Raw genomic sequence first — 20,755 nt, forward strand, 5'->3', positions numbered from 1 at the left:
GCACCCTTCACTTTTGACCCCCCTTCCTCTTACCTTCTCTGCTAAGGTTTATTTATTTATTATTATTTTTGCGGTACGCGGGCCTCTCACTGTTGTGGCCTCTCCCGTTGCGGAGCACAGGCTCCGGACGCGCAGGCTCAGCGGCCATGGCTCACGGGCCCAGCCTCTCCGCGGCATGTGGGATTTTCCCGGACCGGGGCACGAACCTGTGTCCCCTGCATCGGCAGGCGGACGCTCAACCACTGCGCCACCAGGGAAGCCCTAAGGTTTACTTATTAAAAGATATCATATGTGCAAAGTGTCTGACATCACACCTGGAATATGGGTGTGTGTGTCAATCAATGTTAAAGGCTAACCCTCCTCCCACCCCCAGCCCCCAATCTCCTTCTCTTCCTGCTGCCTCTCTAAGGCCTGTGGGTGAACCCAGGGACCTTTGTTCCCTGCCATGAGCTTTCAGGAGTGGTGACTCCTGAGTGTGATTGTGGGCAAGTCACAACTTAGGGGCCTAATCGTGAAACTGATAAAGCTTAGGCTGTGAAATCACCAGCTGAATCAGCAATCATACCAGGCATGGTGGTAACGCACTGATTTCCAATCAACAGCAGCTGAGAGACCAGTCTTTCCACTAGAAAGCTTTGACTGAGACTTCCAATCTGTGTTAATTTATTCCGTTCTTTGGAAGCCTGGCCTTTATAAACATGACCTACGAGTCTACCCAGCAGACAGAAACCCAGGAAAGGTTGGAGGCAGAGAGGGCTTCGAGGGTAAAGGGTGAGCGGCGAAGGTCACTGGCATTGACTTAAGGGTCTCCAGGATGGGTCACGAACGCACCAGCAAGTCCAGTGCCCTTTGGTGTTGCAGTTTCGAGTTTTGCATCCTTAAACTAGGTATGATCATTTTGGTTCCATCACAGGGAGCTCAAGGGTGTGTACATGGCCTTCCTCAAAACCCCCGCCGACCACGCGCCCCCCCACCCCTAATGAAAATAGTATCGTTAACCTTGACCTTGCATCCCAGCTCCTGAAGCCCCAAGCTCTATTAATCTGAGGCCTGCTACCTGGGTGACGACCAGAGGGGACCCTATGGCTGCCATCCCGCAAAGGGCCGTGCCCAGGCCCTGGGGGGTGGAGCAGCGGGCAGGTTTGCGGGCACAGAGGGCGGCCCAGCTCCGAACCCTGCGGCTTTCGCCGGCGGGAGCAAGAGCCGGCTGTAGGCGGCTCCTTCCTGTGCAAACTTTTCTGTCCTCTTCCTCCTCCCGCCCTCCCCACCAGCTTCTCGGCGCCCGGCGTCCAGCCTCCCCGCCCTTGTCGCTGCCTCGGGGTAGCCGCGCGCCGGGCAGCGCGGTCCTCGGCGCCGGCCCCACCCCGCGCTCCGGGCCGCCAGGAGCCGATGGCCGAGGCGGGCAGGAGCCCCGCGGAGCCCCCGGGAGAGCCGGCCAGGCAGGCGGCGGCCGAGGTCCCCGAGCCCGAGGCGCCCGCCCGGCCTCCAGCGCCTGCCCTGCGCCGGCTGCCCGGGGACCCGAGCCCCCGCGGCCGCTCGCAGAGCGACCTGTCGTCGTGCTCGAGTCGGGGCCGCCCGCTCCGGGTCCACATCTCCGGTTCAGGTAAGGGCAGCTCGGGCGCTGGGGGCCGGGGGTAGGGCCGGCGCGGGCAGGTGGCTGCGATGGGGACCCGGACAGCCCGGGGCGTCAGCGGGCAATGGCCCAGCCGGCTGGCGGCGGGAGTGGAGGAGGGGCTGGGGAGGGGGGGTTCGGGGCTGGGAGAAGCTGAACTCCTCCACCCCGCTGCCGCTATCCTCCTTGGTGGCCGGCGGCTCGGAACCCTCGGCGGGAGATGCTCCGCCCCGGCTGGGGCTCCGGGTGGGCGCGCGTTTCTCCCTGGCGAGACGCACCCGCCGGGATGCGGAGCGCTCCCACGCGGCCGTGCGGCTTTGCGGCGCCGGGAAGCCCCGGCTGCTCTGGTTCTTAGGCTTGTGCATCGGGAAGAGGAGGCTTCCCTCGCTCTTCAGCGCGACTTTGGTCCCTCGGAAGCGTGCGGTCCTCTCACGGGGGGGGTGGGGGGGTTGTGCCAGTGCGCGTCTTGAACACCCACCCAACCGCTCCTGCCTCTGAAACAAAGCCTTCCTTGGGGGTTTGCTGGTCCGAGGACCCGGAGTATGAGTTTTTCCTCCCTGTAAAACCCCACGCAGGTGGTGGCGAGAGTTTGGCCGTGATCCTTCACTGTTTGAACCAAGCCTGGAGCCAGCCCCTCTGCGGTAGCACCTCCCCGCGGGTTCCCCTCTGCCCGGTGTGCACCCCCGGCTCCGGCGACTGCTCGGGGCCCCGGACGGCCAGAACCAGGCTGGGGGCCGGTGCTGCCAGCGCGGAGCTGTGTAACGCGGGGGTGGCGGGGAGGCAAATCGCTTAACCTTGTCTCTCACATCTAGGTGTTTAAAGTGGGAAGGAGAGTGTGGAACTACCACATGGGGAGGTTATGGGGGGATTAAATAATTAATGATTTTAAAATGTTTTTCAACAAAGCATTTTCTTAAGAACTGTAGAACCGTTTTTAAAAGTCTACCAGGCTTAAGTTTCTGCACATGGTTTTCTGATTTGCAATCTCTGGAGGATGCGTGAAAGCTGGGAAGCTGGGACTGAAGCTAACATCAAATCTACCAGTAGCAGCGACAGGCCCTTGTAATGGCCCAGAGCTTACGCCCTACCCTCCACCACTACTCCTTCAGGGTCTGTGCTCGGGGGCCAGGCCTTGAAGCGCCCAGGCAACCTCACTCCTCCCTGAAGCCTGGTTTCCCCTTCAGAAAAAGGCACATTTCCATACCTCTGACTCCACTCCACAGGCAAGCCAGCTCAGTTTTCCATCAAATCCCTCTTTCATATTCCTTTTATTTTTTTCAAGTTTTCTTTATTTTTAAAAAGATTTATTTATTTATTACTTATTTATTTTAGGCTGCATCGGGTCTTAGTTGCGAGCGCCGGCTCTTCCTTGTGGTGCCCGGGCTTCTCTAGCTGTGGTGTACGGGTTTTTTCTCTCTCTCTAGTTGTGGCATGTGAGCTTAGTTGCCCCGCGGCCTGTGGCATCTTAGTTCCCTGACCAGGGATGAGCCCGCATCTGCTGCGTTGTAAGGCGGATTCTTTACCACTGGACCACCAGGGAAGCCCCCTCTTACTTTTGTAATATCGCTTTTGCTGCACAACGTGTATATGTAGAAAACATCAAACGTATTGTTGATCTGACTTCGCAGATCACTTTGCTTAAAGCCAGCTGGAATTGTTAAATACAGGTAGTGGGATGTAGGTTATGGGATGTTTGTGAAGAATCTTCTGCCAGATTCATATTGTGGAAAGTATTGAGTTGAATGTATTTTTCCTCCTGGTTTTTATGTCTTGGCCAGACTGAACTTGACCCCTGGATAATCTTGATTGACTTTTTTTTTTTTTTTAACAAAGATTACCCATTCAGGTGCCTCTAAAGAGGCAACTGCAAATGTGTCCAGTTGGTGATGGCAGACAAAATAAACATAGCGTGTGTCACCATTTTTCATTTTCATAGATGGAAATCGAGGCCTACACGTAGAAAAGGGGAGTAAAAACTTTTTAAATGTGTATGTGCAAAGTGCTCCTCATGTGAACTGTAAACTTCAATTTATAAAATTATTTTACCTCCAAGAGCTCTATGCCTTCTGTGTACTTTTACAGGATATTAGGAAGTGACAGCTTTCAGCTGAGTTGTCCCCTGCACCCCACGATGCTGACCCATGTGTGAAAGAGTGAACTTCTACGTGAGTGTGAAAACATTCCTTGACCATAGGGTAGCCCAGTTTCTAGGCCCTCCCCAGAAGTTCTGGGCACACAAGTGGGCAGTATCCAAAGCGAGATCATATGTGGCCTGGCCAGAGCCAGCCCCAGACCAGCAGCCCCGGTGTCATCTCAGAATCTTGGACCCTACCCCAGACCTACTTAATCCCAGTCTGCATTTCACAAGATCCCCAGGTTGTTATAGGAACATTCACGTTTGAGAAGCATTACTCAGTGCCGCTGGTTTGCAAAGTTGGTTACACATAGGAGTCCCTTGGCGAGTTAAAAAAAAACCCACCACCACCAAAATCACAGCAAAACAATTCATGGCTAGGTCCCAGCCCCAGAGATTCTGATTTAATTGGCATCAGGTGATTCTAATGTGTGGCAAGGTTTGGGAACCACCGTGCTATGGCCTATATATCAGCATGACTTGCTGCCATGTGTATTGTGACCAGGCTTGGCCTGGGCAAGTGTAAGGCTGAAGACTTTGGTTTGGTACCTTCTCACATCCCTACTGGCATTCTCCTCTGCTGCTTCCACCTGCCAAGTGGCTTTTCTCACTCCCTTTTTTGATTTCAGCTCCTTGCCAGTAAGTCCTTCCCAAGGGTTAATTACTAATAATGAGTTAATTACCTGGTGGGAGTCTTTGGGAGAGTGTTGAGGGGGGAGGGAACTTTGCAGTGGTGCGTGGCTGGGAGGGGGCAGAGGAGGAGAAGGGGGAGAAGACTGCAAAATGTTCACCAAGGGTTGTCAGAGAAGAGCCTCACTCCAGAGCAAACGGCCATCCCCATCAGTCACCCCACATCCCCGCACTGCTTCCTTTCTGCCCTTCTGTCCGTAAAAGAATAATAAAAACCGTGAAACTCGAAGTTTTTGCCTATGATGCCAATAAGAGACGATCTAATCCAAAAAAATATTTTTAAAAGACCAGCTCTGTACTTGCACTGTATTGATGCTGTGGAGATATCACAAGAGAATCCACTTTCTGTTTGTACTTTATTACTGGGTTTTTGTCAAGAAAAGCATCTCAGGCTTCAATGGCTTTTATTTAACTTGTGATTTGAATAGTTAATTTTTCACATGATAAACATGCATGTACTTTGTCAGCAAAATCTCTAGTTTTAAATTTTAAAATCCATACAAAACGTGAAGAAAGCCATATTTTTCAAATAAGTACATTTTAAAAATATAACTGAAGTAAAATTGGAATTGATACATCAGCCCTGTTTTGAGCTTAGAAAAACATTGCTTTATGGTTTTGAATTCACTGTTCTGGAATTCAACAGAAGTTCTGGATTTTTAAAATCTAGTATTTCTTTGTAAATAAAATGGTATTTTATCCATTAAAAGAAATAAAATCCCAAAGCAAGGTTTTCATGATATATGGACAGGTGTTCTCTTAATTTTCAGGTCAATCTTCTTCTGCATTGAGAACTTTAATATATTCAGTGGGTTCTGATGGTCTTTTCTGATAAGCCCAATGTTTAGTAAGTAAAGAGCCTTAGGACACAGTTCAGGACTTACGCCTATTGTAAGCTCTCATCAAGTACTGACTGTGGACCTACTGTGTACCAGGCGCTGTGCTGGACCCATTGGGCTGTAGGAGCACCAAGAGGCGTTTGCTGTCTTCAAGCTATGACTCTTAGTCTTGCACGTAGGGCTGCACAGAACAGAAAACGTTTGAGCCACCTTAAAAAGGGAGGTATGAGCAGATGGGCCATTTCATCAGCTTGGTGTCCAGACACAGTCTCATCTCTTTTGGTACTCTGATTCATCCCTCCGGCATCCCTTTGCCCTAGTATACATAGGTGTGTAGGTAATGGCAAATCCAGTATCTTTGTCTTGAGTCTTTCATCGCTGGTGTGTTCAGTGCCCAGTGGAGTGAGAATCTAGTCAACCTAGATGTTCTGTCCATCCATACCTGCTACTACCTGGCCACTGCCGCGAGGTGCTGCTGTCCAAGACGGGTTCTGCAGTTGATGGTCACCTGTCCCATTGGGGGAAGTCCTCGTTGTCCACACCTTGCCGGTGCTCCCAGAGTGCCTCCCACTGCCCTCTAAGGTTCTAACTACTCCAGTTGGTGTTTGCATGCTCAGCCTTTGTTATCCAAAGCACAATGACATGCCATGCCAGGGTGGGGAGTCCCAAGGGAGCTCTTGGGCCCCATCACAGCGGGGCCGGAGCAGCCCTAGGCAGGAACAATGGATGCCGGCTCACTTTCCATTCACGTAACTCAGAGTGTTTTTTTGTTGTTGTTTTTTTAACCACAAAAAGACCATTTGGCTCTGGGTGTACTTTCTGTCTCTGCCTTCTCACAGGAGAGTAAAACCATCCTGCCGGGAAAAGCAGGGCAGCCTGGGCAGGGCAGACAAGGGGGGCTCAAATGCAGCCTGTGCCCTGCCCTGGCCAAGCTATACAGTCTGGGGTGGACCTGCATGCCCCCACCTCCTCCAAGAAGGGAACCTTTTTCTTTGTGCAAAGTCTGTGGGCTTCCCATCCAGCTAGGAGCTGCCCACTGGTCAGGCTTCATCCCAGAAGGGGTGCCTTTATCTAACGCTCCCAAAGTCACCCTATAAGCCAAGGTGATCCTGTACCCGAGGTTAAGATATTTTAAAACTCAACACCACCTGTTACCCTGCAGCAGAGGCTGAAACACTAAAAATCATCTTCACCTGTTAGGTAAGGACATGCCTGTTAAGTCAGGTTGCACTTGACCTGGAGCTGAGACCAGAGAGCTGTCAGGAACGGAGGCGGCCCTACGGACCAGTTCCTCTTTCTCTTCTAGCGCTTCCTCAGGGATGGCACGGCCTCCCCGACTCTCAGCTTCTCTTTGCCGCTCTGCTTCCTAATCTGAACAGATTCTCCTGGTGAGAATCTGTTTTGTGTGTGTTTCCTCATCCATCTACTCACACAAACCCTACCTCATAGCTCCTACCTCCCCACCACAGCTTATCTTCACTTCCTCTTGGTTCTTGTCCGTGTTTTACCTGGACAACTTTCTTCGTGTTTTTCAGTTCAGATTCCCTAGAGCAGATCCACTGTTTAAAGCCATAGGTCATAGTTCACACAGAGGTCACAGAGACATTGTCTGTCTTGATCCGATACCCACCCAAACTCAAGCCAGCTGTGGCCTGGAGGGTGAAGTCTTGACTTAGTGCCAATAAGGTCACTTAGGAAGAAGTGAGCTGGGGCAGTTTCATTCATTCATTCAACTAATATTTATCGAGGTGAGAGGCCTGCTATGTGCCAGTCACTGTTCTAGGCTCTGGGTGTACAGAGATGAGCAGACATGGTTCTGCAATTTGGGGAGTAAGAATGAAAGCAGAAAGGATGTGGCTGGCTAGAGACAGCAGCATGTGTAGTGGTCTAAGCCATTGTTATTTGCCATGTGTATGCTCAAAAAATGACTGGTGATGGTGGTGATGACTCTTGTTCTTGTTTTCAGAGGATGCCTGAAGAGCGAATTATACCTAAACTGGGGAAGCTCTAGTTGGCATCAGTAGTTCAGTAGTAGCTCTGAGACTGCTGGCAAAGCTGTGGATTTGTTTTGAGCTCCAGCCACTGCAGGTGGTACACTAGGTGAGGGAGCATATCTTGATTTTTTCTTCGTTCATTCAGTCAACAAACAGCTAGTGGGCTAAACACAGAGGCTGTAAAGACATCCCTAAAGGAACAGTGGGGGGAAGACAGGCAAATAAACCAATGACTGCGGTGCCACCAAGTCTGAGCTATGACTTGTGCCCAGTCCTGGGCCTGGGGGAGAACCTAGAAGGCTCAGCTATAGGAAATGGCTTGGGGGAGGGTAATCAGGAAGGGCTTCCGGGAGGAGGTGAAACCTATACTATCTCCAGGCAAGAGGAGGAACAGGAAGATGGAGGAGGAGTGTTTGGGGAGAGGAAAGAGTACAGAAAAAAACACCAAGGCCTGAAACAACCCGGCATCATCAGAAAACACTCAGCAGTGTAGGGTCCTTGGGGAGAGAAGGGAGGTTAGGGTGCTGGGCCAAGGCCAGAGAATGAGAACTTCCTGTGTCTGAATGCTTCCCGGGAGACACAATTTAGGTGACATTTGTAAGGCATTTGCAAGCTTGATAGGGGGCGTGTTCAGAGTGTATTCTGACATGGACACTGAGGGAGATGGTGGGGAGAACACAGCCAGCTGAGATTTGAGACACAGAACCACGGTTATTATCAGTGTGATCCTGGTCAGCTTACTCCCCCTCCTTCCGCTTGGCTTCCTTATATCTGACCTGGAAATGATGAGTAACGGTAACGCCTAGCTCATAGGGTTCATGTGAGGCTGAAACTGTGAAAGTGCTTTTGGACTTTAAAGTGCCATGTAAATGGTGGCACCTTGGGCACCCGCCTGTTACAGGACTTATTATGGTGTAGTAAACTGTGCTTCCTTCCTTGTGCTGTAACAGCACTGAAAACAGAAATTATGTTTAATTGAGTGCCAGATACGGGGCCTGGTATATAGTAGGTGCTTACTAAATATTTATGGACTTAATGCATGAATTCCCTAAAAGTCAGTTCTTTTGACATGAAGTCTTAAATCAAAAAACTAGGCGAAGTGAGAAAAAATATAAATGGAAAGTTGGATAGAAGCTATGATTTCCAAATGTTTAAAACACACACACACACACAAAACCCAAAATTAACTAGAGTGTTTTTGAAGAGCTGTTGATGAAATCCTGAGCACTTCCTTGGGAGTATTGTGTGAACCTTGCTTCACAATATCTTCATAAAAGTAGTTTGTGAAAGGGAAGTCGTGAATGTCAGTCCAGCCTCGGGCTGGTGTCGGGGATTCTGCAGCCTCCTTACAGGGCAGTGCTGGGTGTTGGATGCAAGAGCCTAGGCAAGAGGGCTTAGAAGGAAGTGAACTTTAACACGAATCCAGTCCTGCATATTTGTACACGCTATCACATTTCATCTTCATAGCAACCCTGTGACATAGCTAAATATCAGTTCCACTTTTTAGATAAGGAACCTGGCTTCAGAAAAATGGAATAACCCACCCAGTCCCACAGGTAGCAGGGAAGCAGTAGAACAGATACTCAAATCTTTATGACTTCAAAGCTCACGCTCTTTTCCTTACCTAATAGAACCTTAGTGCACAGCCATCGCCACTCAGGGAAAACAACTCGTATGTACCCCACCACCAGGGAGGAAATCCAGTTGTGTTTTACTCTACAAATACTATTCTGAGATCATCAGAATAAACATGTTTCCATCAAAAGGTCATTTTCAGGCCCCGGCCAGTTGTCTGTCTAGTTTAAGGTCTATCCAACACTTCAGATTTCTAGTATAAACAACAAATTTGGATTAACTGTAACGGGATTCTGGGATCCTGTATTTTCAGGCAAGCATGCTTCAGTGATCCTTACTGAGGTGCGTTCTTTTAACCTAAAACTACTCAATCTTGGAGTCGTGTGTAATTCATGCCCAGGAACCATATCTTGTCTCAGAGTACAAGTGTAGTTTCAGTTACAGTGAAGCTCAGGAAGAAAACCCTGAAGCAGCTTTAGTGTTTTTAAAACACCCTACCGGCTGACTCATTATCTTTGATCATACTAGCTGAAATTTGCACGGAGAAGTGGGTTGCAAGGCTTGCCTTAGAAAGGTTTCTGAGATCTAGCTCACTGCGTGACCTATTGGCTAAAACTTGACATTTATATACCTTACTTAGCAGTTTCTCGATGCCTCTGTGAAGGCTTGAGAAAAAGTAGATGTTGCTTACCCCTCATAACAGGAAGAAACTTGTGACTTAAAGAAAAGTGCATTATCTATCCCCAGAGCTCAGGGCTCTTACTAGGGTGGGAATATCATCGGTGTGATGCTTCAGTTCTGGATCAGCAGCTCACATATTTTAAGCATGTGACGTATAATTTATGGCCACGATTCAGGTCATCAGGTTGGTCTGTAATCTTTTGCCTTCATGTATATTGTAACCTACCTGAATGGTGTCTTCTTTATCAGTCTTATTTCTATTAGATAATAATTGAGTAACCTAAACATCAATAACAAACATTTGTCAAATCCTTCTTCTCCAACCTACTGGGCTTTATAAATCTTTGATTGCTGCTTCTCTAGATGAAGAGGACAGAAAGATTTGATGATGACAAAGAACATGATTTGTATTTAATAAATGTAATAGAACTTATGTCTTCAAGTGAATGTTATCTTTTAGAATTGTCATATACTTATTCCAATTATGGAAGATATGCTTATTTCAATTAGGATTCTGCTGGGTAAAACAGTGTTTCTAACAAAAGCTTTATGATTAAAATATTCAATCCCTCATTTTATCCACTTTCCCTGGTTACAGCACGACTGTAGCTCTTTCCAAAAATCATGTCTAACTTTCAGAGACATGGATTTACTGTCAGTGGGGAAGATTTGAAGAGACATTCCAGAAATGGCCAGGATAGTGGCCACATTGTGGGAGTACATATACTGTCTCCCAGCATGATTATTTTGGTGGGAATAACAATCATTTGGACATCTAAGTCATTCATGTTACTTTATAGTAATACTTCATACCCCCAGAATATATAACAATTCGATTTAGTGTGTGGTAACCAAGCAGGTCAGTTTGGGCCATTAACGTAGTGACTCTGAGGTTAAGAAAGTAAAGGAGACAATGTGACATCTGTGGGAGGGCTTCAGTAAGGCATGAATGAGAAGATTATTAAGTGATAGCAAGGATTTGCTCAAAATGAACAATTTTCCATAGCCAGGATTAGAGACTCCCTTGTTCGAAAGAAGTTTTTGTTTTCGTTTGTATAAGGATATAAGAGCAGTTCAAAACCAATAGGTAGAGTTGTGTATCATGAGGACCCAGAACCAGGAGCTGATAAATTGCCTGTGGCCAAGAAGGGCGCTCTTTCACCATCTCTCCATCACTTTTTTCCCCTAGGGCTCTATCTACCTATCTATCTATCTGTCTGTCTATCTATCTATCTTCCCATCCATCCATGCATCCAGCCATACCAGATTCTCTGCTATTACAAGCACGCGTTTCCTCAGAGTTTCCGCATTCACACGTCTTCAGTTAGAGCAAACAGAGACTCCTTGGTGTCCTTGGATCCAATTCCAAATGCCCAGCCTGGGTCAGGTAGCCATTCCCATAACCAGCTATATCCATTGTACGGGACAAGCAAGGCTGCTGGCACGCACTCTTATAGGTGCGGACAGGATAGTTCTTAGATTAGAGATGGTTAGGATGGGAAAACACACCAACGGTATCCATTATCTCAGTGTACCAGAGAACCGGCAAAGTGAGGAATTCCTGGGCTTCTGGGAAGCGAAAGTGCCACTGAAAAAAGCCAAATGCCTATTAGGCTCAGAAAGAGGAAAAAGAGTGGGGTGGAGAGAGGGACAAATTAGGAATATGGGATTAACAGATGCAGACTACTATACATAAACTAGGTAAGCAATAAGGATTTACTGTATAGTACAGGAAATTATACTCAATATCTTGTAATAACCTACAATGGAATGTAATCTGCAAACAAAAACAAAACCCAAAACGAATCACTGTGCTGCACACCTGAAATTAACACAGTATTGTAAATCAACTGTACTTCAATTAAAAAATAAATTAACTAAAAAAAGAGTGGGGTAATAAAATTGGATTGAATAAGGAAACAGTTGTCTATGATGAAGCGGATGTTCTGCAGCACAGTGGGGTGTTTTGGAGTTATGGCGAAGGAAGCAAGAAGGAGGGATCTTCCTAGGGAACAAGGTAAGAATAGCAGAATGATGGAAGTCGTTGGCCGGGGTACAGGGTGGGGACACCTGTTGGAGGGGTGGGTCACAAGGGCAGATCTTATGGATTGAGGAGTGTGAAGTACACGGCGGAGATGGTTTGGGTGTGAAGACCATCTTCTTTCTTGGCCGATTGATGGGATACCCCATGTCTCCCTCCACAACCACCACACCAGCTGCAGGGTGCACATAATCGTGGCGCCACCTAGGCCCCTTGTATTTCCATTCAGCCCTCATTGGTCATTTACCAGACATCCTCCACCCCGCATTCCTTTAGGAGCTTTAACAATGGGTCTCACACAGCAGGTCAGGCCTGTGCCTCTTTCCAAATGGAACCTTGAGGCAGTGAGGCTGATTCAAACCCTGGCTCTCTGTGGATTATGTTCTCCCAGAGGGTGACACTGGCTTCTGGGGCCTGTTTGGGGTGTGGGATGGCATTCCTCTGGCCTGATCTGATAAAACATTTCTTAGCATAGGTTTAGGTTGGCATTAGGTCACATGCAATTATCCAGATCAAGATTGGTAGTTTTTCACTGGGATGGTGTTTCTTTAGGCAGCTGACAAATTCCCAGCGGGCTGGGAGATGAAAAATGTCTGTGGCCTCAGGCAATGGCAAGATGGGAGTGTCTGCCCAGGCCCAGGAATACACTGGAGGGACCAGCAGTTGCCAGGAAGCTGCAGAAAGGAAAAAGCAGGTGTTTTGAACTTTCTAGTGCCGGAAAACTTACCTTGTGCATCAAAATCTGTGTGTAAATGTCCCCCCATCCCGCTTTGGGCTGCCTGACTGCCACTCCCCCCTTCTGTTTCTGCACACACATGCTTTAACTGCTGCTCTCTGAGCCCTCTCCCTCCAAGGTGTCCCTTGATGTTCATGTTTGCAGGCCCTCACCTGTGTTTGACTCTTACTGAGGCTGGGGGTGGAGGTGTCTCGATATGATTCAGCTGGTCCCTGTGCCCCAGCAAGGAAGCCCTTAATCCCAGGCTGTGGTTTTCAGCCATCATCACCTTGCCGCTCTGCTCATAGCCAACAAGCAGCAAAGGCATGCCACAAACGATGAAAAATTAGAGTCCTAGTCAGACCCCCCACCCCCCCGGAAGCACTAAGTCCACCATTTTCTTCTAGAAGGGGTGATGTTTCAGTGCATCAATGGACAAATACATCAACCTGCTGTAATGGCCTGTTGACCAGAGCTCTCACCTGAGTCCACATCTGATTTAGGTGACAGGGTTACAGTATCCAGTTTCTCAAATGTTACTGTGCTTATGAATCACCTGAGGATCTCGTTGTAGTTCAGTAGGGGTGGAGATTGAGCTTCTGCATTTTCTTATAGGCTTCTAAGTTTTGCTGATACAGCTGGCCCATGAACCACGCTTTGAGGAGCAAACCTCTGGAGAGCTTCCCCTGGGCTTGTCAACTACTTTAAGGATGGATTCCTTCTAGCACTAATGTAGCTTACAATTCCATCCGTGGAAACTTCTATACTGCTTGAAAGTCTACTCTTGCTTTCCTGTTTGGTAAGCCCGACTATGTATTATTCATAAGAGGTGGAAGCTCTGAAAGATTTAGTGAGAGGAACCTTTAGAACTTCCACCCATGCAGGATATTTTGCTTCAAGAGTGCCCATGTCAATGGGTTCCTGGGATTCTATCTGTAAAGTCTTTATGCGTCTAGTGTCTAGCGGGTTTTCAGATGGTAGGATGAAGAGATGGAGATAGAATCTTTTTTGAGATACAACTTTCATATAACATTGTATTAATTTTAGGTGTACAACATAATGATGGATGTATGTATGTGTTGTGAAATGATTAGCACAATAAGTTTAGTTGACATCCATCCCTGCCTTCAGTTACAAAAAAATTTATTGTCATGATGAGAACTGTTAAGATCTACTCTCTTAGCAACTTTCAAATACACGGTACAGTACTGTTCGCTATGGTCACCATGCTGTACATTACACCCCAGGACTTATTTACCTTATAATTGGAAGTTCGCACCCTTTGACCCAGAATTTTAAACTTTGACCCAGAATTTTTTTTTTTAACCTAAGATGAAAACACTTTAATCACTGGAAACTCATGACTCAAATCTAGTTTTTGAGATGGCATTACTCCAAACATGTAAACACAAGAGTAAATGGTGAATATGCACGTTTGAAAAGCTTTACATCTGTGTAAAGCTTTACATTTCTCATTCCTCATTTCTCAGTGTCTGTGATGCCTTTTGTAGAGAAGAGAGAGGGGCTGAAGGGGACTGGAGTTGAGGTTATTGATGCCCAGACCAGGGCTTCTCATGGATGTGAGAAGGAAGGGAGGCCTCAGGAACTTCTGCCCTGATGGGCTGGGCATGGTCCTCCTTCCAAGGAGACTGCAGATGCTATGATGTACCTGAGGATCAGAATGTTGCTGGTCCCTCTGAGAATCACAAGGCTGCTGGAAAACATGCAGATTTGAGGATGTAATAAGCAGATATGTTAGTTTAGTCACCTGTGGTTGATGTTACAATCCCCACAGAAAATACCCTTTAGGAGTGAGAAGTATAACAGTGGGGAGAAGCCTACAGCTCTAAATGGAGAACTTTCACTTATCGTGTCAATCATGTAGCAGTTTATTATTGCCTTGGGTAGTGCCAGAATTTTCCTACCTAACCACTTCGTTCAACAAATAATTATTAAAGCAACCACTGTGCAGTAAACTTTAACTTCTCCTATGAGTATAGACTGTCTCCGATCTCTTTGAGTGCAGCATTTGAGTATTAGACTTTTGTAATCTCCGTACTACCTCACTTACAGTAGTTGCTTATAAAGCATGTGTTAGAAGTGACAGATTATACTTGGGACAGCTTGCAGTCACCTAAAAGTGGTGAGAAGTCACAGCTGAAAAAAAAAAAAATGAGAAGAATAAGGGAGAAAGAGTATAGTGAGGTTGGTTAGCAGCAGTCAGATCACCTAAGAGAACCTAAAGAATAAGCACTGAAAAGACATCATTGGATTGCATTGGAAAAAAGGTCCTGGAATTCATAGCCAAAGCACTTTCATTGACGTTTGGGGAATGGAGACCCAGAGAGGCGGGGAATTGGGTTGAAGGGTAGTTTCAACACCAGGGCCATAGATGGAAATAAAGGGTGGGAAGTAGAGGAAATAACCGTCAACAACAAAAGTCTTTCTGTGAAGCAGATACTTTTCACACAGTACCTTGCAATAATCGTTCGTTAGCATGGTATTCTGTGCTCGGTCCTTTACGTTTGTGGAGGATATTAAGCATGTAGCAGATGGTGCTCTATCAGGATTAAAAACAAATCGAAGATAAGTGTAGGAAGACTGGAATGATCTGTGATAGTCGGGCACCTGTCACTTGCCAGGTATTTAAGGAGTGAAGTGAGCAATATATTTCATCCAAAAGCTTAAACATGCTTATCCCAGCCTGGAAATGTGCCTGTAGGACTAAAACCCATGCACGTTTGTCCATCCATCAGTGATGTTCAGCAGGTATTTACTGAGTCTCTATTATGTGCCAGTAAGAAAACAAAATCCAGCCCTTGGAGCCTATATTACAGTGGGGAATGTTAAACATAAAGCCTGATGCTAGTGAAAGTGGAAAGGACAGATTTTGAGCAGTAACATTCTAAGGAATAGGGAAAAGAGTCCAGGATGGACTGAACTTGACTTCAGTTTGTACAGAGGTGACTGGGTGTTTTAAAGGGAGAAGGAGGTGGAATTCCCTGGTGGTCCAGTGATTAGGACTGCATGCTTCCACTGCAGGGGTAACAAGTTCGATCCCTGGTTGGGGAACCAAGATCCCACAAACCGTGCAGCGCAGCCAAAATATATATATGTGTGTGTGTGTGTGTGTGTGTATTATATATAAAAAATATTTTAAAAACGGAAGAAGGGGGGCTTCCCTGGTGGCGCAGCGGTTGAGAGTCCACCTGCCGATGCAGGGGACACGGGTTCGTGCCCCGGTCCGGGAAGATCCCACATGCCGCGGAGCGGCTGGGCCCGTGAGCCATGGCCGCTGAGCCTGCGCGTCCGAAGCCTGTGCTCCGCAACGGGAGAGGAGGTGAGAGGCCCGCGTACCGCAAAAAAAAAAAAAAAAAAAAAAAAAGGAAGAAGGAGGGAGTAGTGAGGGGAGTGGGCAGGGACTCAGTAGAGTCAGGAAGTTGAAAAATTACAAGAAGTGTGAAAAAGGGGCGTTGGTCCATGTGAAACTAGTTTGGGCTTGTTCGCTGGTGCTCATTCCTTATCAATTATGGAAGTTAGGCTCCTACCCTCCCACAGAGGCTGGGAGCCAGGGGGCCCTATCTTCAGATTGGTTGGAACAAATAGTAAATTCTTTGGCAGCCTTGAGTTTTCTCAGGCAGGCACTTTAAGGGGGGCTGGGGTCATCCTAGGGAAGCAGCCTTGAGCCATTAGAAACAACGTTAGCGTTAGTTCAAATATTTACAGGCTAAGATTGAGGCCTAGTCAGGAAGAGGGCTCAGAGGAGCCCGGCTAAAGTTTGGCCATGGAGAGAATCTTTGTCATTGGAGAGAGTAAACAAAATAAATTAAAAAATAACAGATGGTGATAATAAAGTGTGGGAGAGACAGGGAATCTTGGGGTGGAGGTACGGAGATCGCAACCTTAGATATGGTAGTCAATGCGGGCCTCACTAAAAGGCACCACTGGAGGAAAGCTGTGAGAGAAGTGATGGTGAGAGACTTGGGGATACCTGAGGGAAAAGCCTTCCAGGCAGAGGGAAGACAAGGGCGAAGCCTCAGAGGCAGGGATTTTTTCTGTGTCTGAGAAACAGAAAAGAGGCCCGAAGGGTAAAGTGTGTTGACAAGAACGGTAGGAGGCCATGGGCCTCTGTAGACTGTTGTATATGGATGTCGATTTTTCTGAGTGAGATGGGAAGTCAGTGGAGGGCTTGGGCAGAGGGATGCCATGTTCTCTGATGAAGCAAATGTGGAAGGTGAACTCGGGGAGACAACTGCTTCATACCAATATCCACTGAAGAGTGAGGCCACAGGTCTGACAGGGCTGTGATGTCTCCTCTTCTTTCCCTCTCCCCTTAGTTAATGGGCAGTAATTAGCAAATTAGCGGGGCACTTTAAATGTTCTGCGAAAGTAGCTGAACTAATCAAAGACCTTCAGACTTCCTCATCTGACCCCAACAATTCATGCTGAGGTTGAAGAACAACCGAAACAACGTTTTCCACTTTTCCAGCCTCAGCAAAATCAATCTATATTTTTTCCATCATTAAAATACACAATACATTCTTGACACAGATACGTATGAAAGAAGAAGTGTAATTCCTCTCACATCCCCCCAACCTCACCTGTCTTCAGCTGGTGTCCTTTTAGACTACTTCTATGGAAATACACATGAATATATAGGAATCATTTTTTTCTTCACAAATTTGGAATTATGCGATGCATAATCTATGCAAACTGTACTTTTTAGTCAAAAGTTTCTTGGACTTGCTTTCATGTCAATATGCATGATTTTATCTCACTCATTTTAAAGTTTGCAGAAAATGTCACAGTCTAGCTGTATCATATTTTGTATAGCACTTCCCTGTTGATAAACATTCATTTTCCTCTGCATTTTGTGTGTGTGTGTGTGTGTGTGTGTGTGTGTGTGCGTGTGTGCAGTATGCGGGCCTCTCACTGTTGTGGCCTCTCCCGTTGCGGAGCACAGGCTCCGGATGCGCAGGCTCAGCGGCCATGACTCACGGGCCCAGTCGCTCCGCGGCATGTGGGATCTTCCCGGACAGGGGCATGAACCCGTGTCCCCTGCATCGGCAGGCAGACTCTCAACCACTGCGCCACCAGGGAAGCCCTCCTCTGCATTTTTGATTTTACAAACAATGTTCAGTGAACCTTGGACGTGTATATCTTTCTGAATATGTGGGTGTATTTCCATGAGAAGATGCCCAAATCAAAGGTAAATCAGGGGGGAAGGGGAGGGTGGAATGAATTGGGAGATTAGATTTGACATATATACACTACCGTGTGTAAAATAGATAGCTAGTGGGGACCTGCGGTATAGCACAGGGAGCTCAGCTCGGTGCTCTGTGATGACCTAGATGGGTGGGATGGGGGAGGGGGATGTGGGAGAGAGGTCCAAGAGGGAGGAGGTATATGTATAGGTAGAGCTGATTCACTTCATTGTTCAGCAGAAACTAACACAACATTATAAAGCAATTATACTCCAATAAAAAAAAATCTAATAGGCACTACCATATATTCCTCTAAAGTCTGTACAAATGTACACTCCCAGGAGAGAGAGTATCTGTTTCCCCATACCCTCCCCAGGACCAAAAACTATTAACATTTTTTAGCTTTTGCTAGTTTAAGATGGATAGATTGTCTTTAATTTTACATTTCTGTGATCACTGCTGTACTTAGCAAGTAGTTTATATTATCAGCCATTTGTATTTTTTCCCCTCTGTGGTCTTCCTATACATTTCCTCTGCCCATTTTTCTAGTGTATTACTTTCTTAGCTCTTGGTGTATTAAAAGTAGTACTCCTTTGTTGTATACGTTGGAAGTATGTATTTTCTACAATTCAGTTGCTTTCACTTTGTCCTCAGTACCTTCTGTGGCTCAGGAACCAATCCACTTTTGATGTGTGAAGGTACATGTTTATACACACATATGGAGGATTTACAAATAGCCATATATGTCTACATTGGCTTTAAAATACCCTTCAATAAAAGCCATTTGGCTTCTGTGATTCTTATCTTCGATTTCTAGTGTGGGAGGCTTCCTGCTTTGCTTTTTGTCTGCCCTTTGCATAACTTCGTTTAACCAGGGGGGAATTACAGAGAGAAGATATTTACAATCAGGTCAGGTTACTGTGAACATCTGTGAAATTCAGGATATTTTCTGGGGGCAAGTTAAAATGTGGGACACCACCCTGCCTGAAGGAAGTTTCTATTGTTGTTACCGCGCAGATTGAAAGGTGTTACTTGGGGCTAAAACCTTATCTCTTTAACACCAGCACTGCTGCTAAATTTCATTGCCTCTAGCCCCCAATCCTTGTATAAGTTTGGAAACAACTAATATAACCATCTGTGAAAACTTGTGGGAAAAAAGAAGTGGGGGTGGTGGTGGCGGTGAGGTCTTTCTGGTCGGTTCTGCTCTCTACCACCATGATCACCAACAGAAATACTTTACATTTCATGTATCAGTTTACTTTCTGCTTTTCCTCTTGATCCCGTTTGCATTCCTAAATTCCTGGCCATAGAGGGACAAATAAAATATATGACCACCTCATCGGAGTGTCAGAATTTCCTTCATCAGATAGGAACCCCAGTCACCTGTTTGAGTCATTTTTTTCCCCCTAACTAATCTTGTGAATTGCCTTGTTTTGGTCAAATGTTGACACTCCCACCTACTCCCATCTTGCCGCCACTACTCACAGATAAAATCTAATTATCACCTCAGGATGGTTTCTTGTCATATAGGAGGATCACAGGCACAAGAGAATTTAGGGTACTTGACATTTAGTGTTTTTTTTTTAAACTGATGTTTTAAGCTGATATTTCAAAATTATTAAAAAAAGGAAAAAAGGAAAAAAAGAAGGGAGGGAGGGAGGAAGGGACGGAGGGAGGGAACCAAATATTTTACTAATTAATCTATTTGTAATGTTACATGGAAGTTAGTAGTAGAAGGGACAGTGAAAACAAGGTGTTTAAGAAATTAATGAATGAAGGAACAGATTTCAGGGACCTCAGGCAGGTTTCTGTTCTCTGTAGATAATTACCAAATTCCCCAGCTTTGATTTGTGATTGTTCAACACAGAATTTTATGACACCAGGTACTCGATCATCCAATCCCAGGTCATTCCAGACTTCAGTCCTTGAAGTTATTTACTTCAAGACATTCAGTATGGACTTCTGGTCTGAGCATCTGCAGTGCACCTAGGTGCCGGGTATAAAAAGTGGGCCAATAACTGATGGAAATGATGCTTGCTTGTCTTCCGCCATCCTAGAAACCATATTTGTCTTTGAAATAAAAATGAGGCCAGAATGAAAGGGCCAACTTGCCCCAGACTCACTTAAAGGGGGTCAGAAGAATTGGTCAAGCAGAGTTCACCAATGAGAGATTCATTTGATTTGACAAACTTTCCATTTTAAAGATAAATATTACCTGAAGGACAAAGGTCGTTTGATGGTCATTCACATTGGTCATTGTGTAAATTACTTTAATCACCATCATAACTGTAGTATTATAGAGAAGTTCATCGTTAACATATTTAATCCTCATAATTTTGGACTCCCGTTTGACTCTCTTTTCTTTTTTTTGAATATTTATTTATTTATTTTGGCTGCACTGGGCCTTAGTTGCGACGCACGGGATCTTAGTCGTGGCATGCGGACTTCCTAGTTGTGGCATGCAGACTCTTAGTTGCGGCATGCATGTGGGATCTAGTTCCCCAGCCAGGGATCAAACCCAGGCCCACTACGTTGGGAGCCCGGAGTCTTACCCTGGACCACCAGGGAAGTCCCCTGTTTGACTCTTATTTATCCCACCTCATAGATGAGGAAAGGGAGAGGTAGCCTGGGTCATACAGCCAGTGAATGCCAAGTGGAATTCCAGCCCAGGTCTTCTGATTCCAAGTTTAGGCTGCTGCCACCACACCAGGTAATGAGATAATTTACACTCCCACATCTGTGGGAGTGGGCACTTGGTTGGGGACAGGAGGAGGAGGAAAGAGAAGGGTATGGGAGTGCCAGAGGCAGGTGGGCAGCAGGAGATGTGGCCTGATGGTGAGATAGCTCCCTCTTACTGCACAGGGTCTGGATGTTTGATAACTGACCTGGCCATCAGGGCCTGATCCAGCTCCTTTGAAACCACAGAAATGTGTGTCAGGGGGCTCCAAGGAGCTCTGGTTCTTTATGTGTCAGTGCAGAAAGAATTCAGCGAGAAGCAAACTGATAGATAAGAAGTGATTTGTTAAAATAGGACGCTTGTGAGGCTTACAAGCAGGCAGGTGAGAGAGTGCTATGTCCCGAGAACTTAGTGGGCTACAGTTTTATAATCAAAGGAAAAATGGGGAGGGGGAGAAGACCACCTTCTTCCTCATTCTTGTGTAGACGTCATGCTTGCATCCTTAGTTCCTCCTCCGTGTCAGTGGGGGAGTTTTCTTATCTCTACATGGTCAGGCTGGGACTGTCATGGTGCTACTTAAATTAGCAGAAGGG

The 20,755-nt window shown here is 46.5% G+C and overlaps 1 protein-coding gene across 3 annotated transcripts in view; it reads left to right on the forward strand.

The window, feature by feature from the left end:
- The first annotated feature begins 1,389 nt into the window (after nucleotides 1–1,389).
- The window catches only part of PHACTR2 (phosphatase and actin regulator 2), a 253,020-nt gene continuing 233,654 nt past the window's right edge, over nucleotides 1,390–20,755 (forward strand). For all 3 annotated transcript variants that reach the window (XR_003793690.1, XM_029223676.1, XM_029223674.1), the window contains exon 1: nucleotides 1,390–1,603. Coding sequence is in view for 2 of the 3 variants with exons in the window: in XM_029223676.1 (XP_029079509.1) it covers nucleotides 1,390–1,603 (214 nt within the window). In the remaining variant the exon portion in view is untranslated. The remainder of the gene's footprint in view (nucleotides 1,604–20,755) is intronic.

The sequence above is a fragment of the Monodon monoceros genome, unplaced genomic scaffold (assembly GCF_005190385.1).
Source record: "Monodon monoceros isolate NGI ecotype Baffin Bay Population unplaced genomic scaffold, NGI_Narwhal_1 Super_Scaffold_15, whole genome shotgun sequence".
NCBI lineage: Eukaryota > Metazoa > Chordata > Mammalia > Artiodactyla > Monodontidae > Monodon > Monodon monoceros.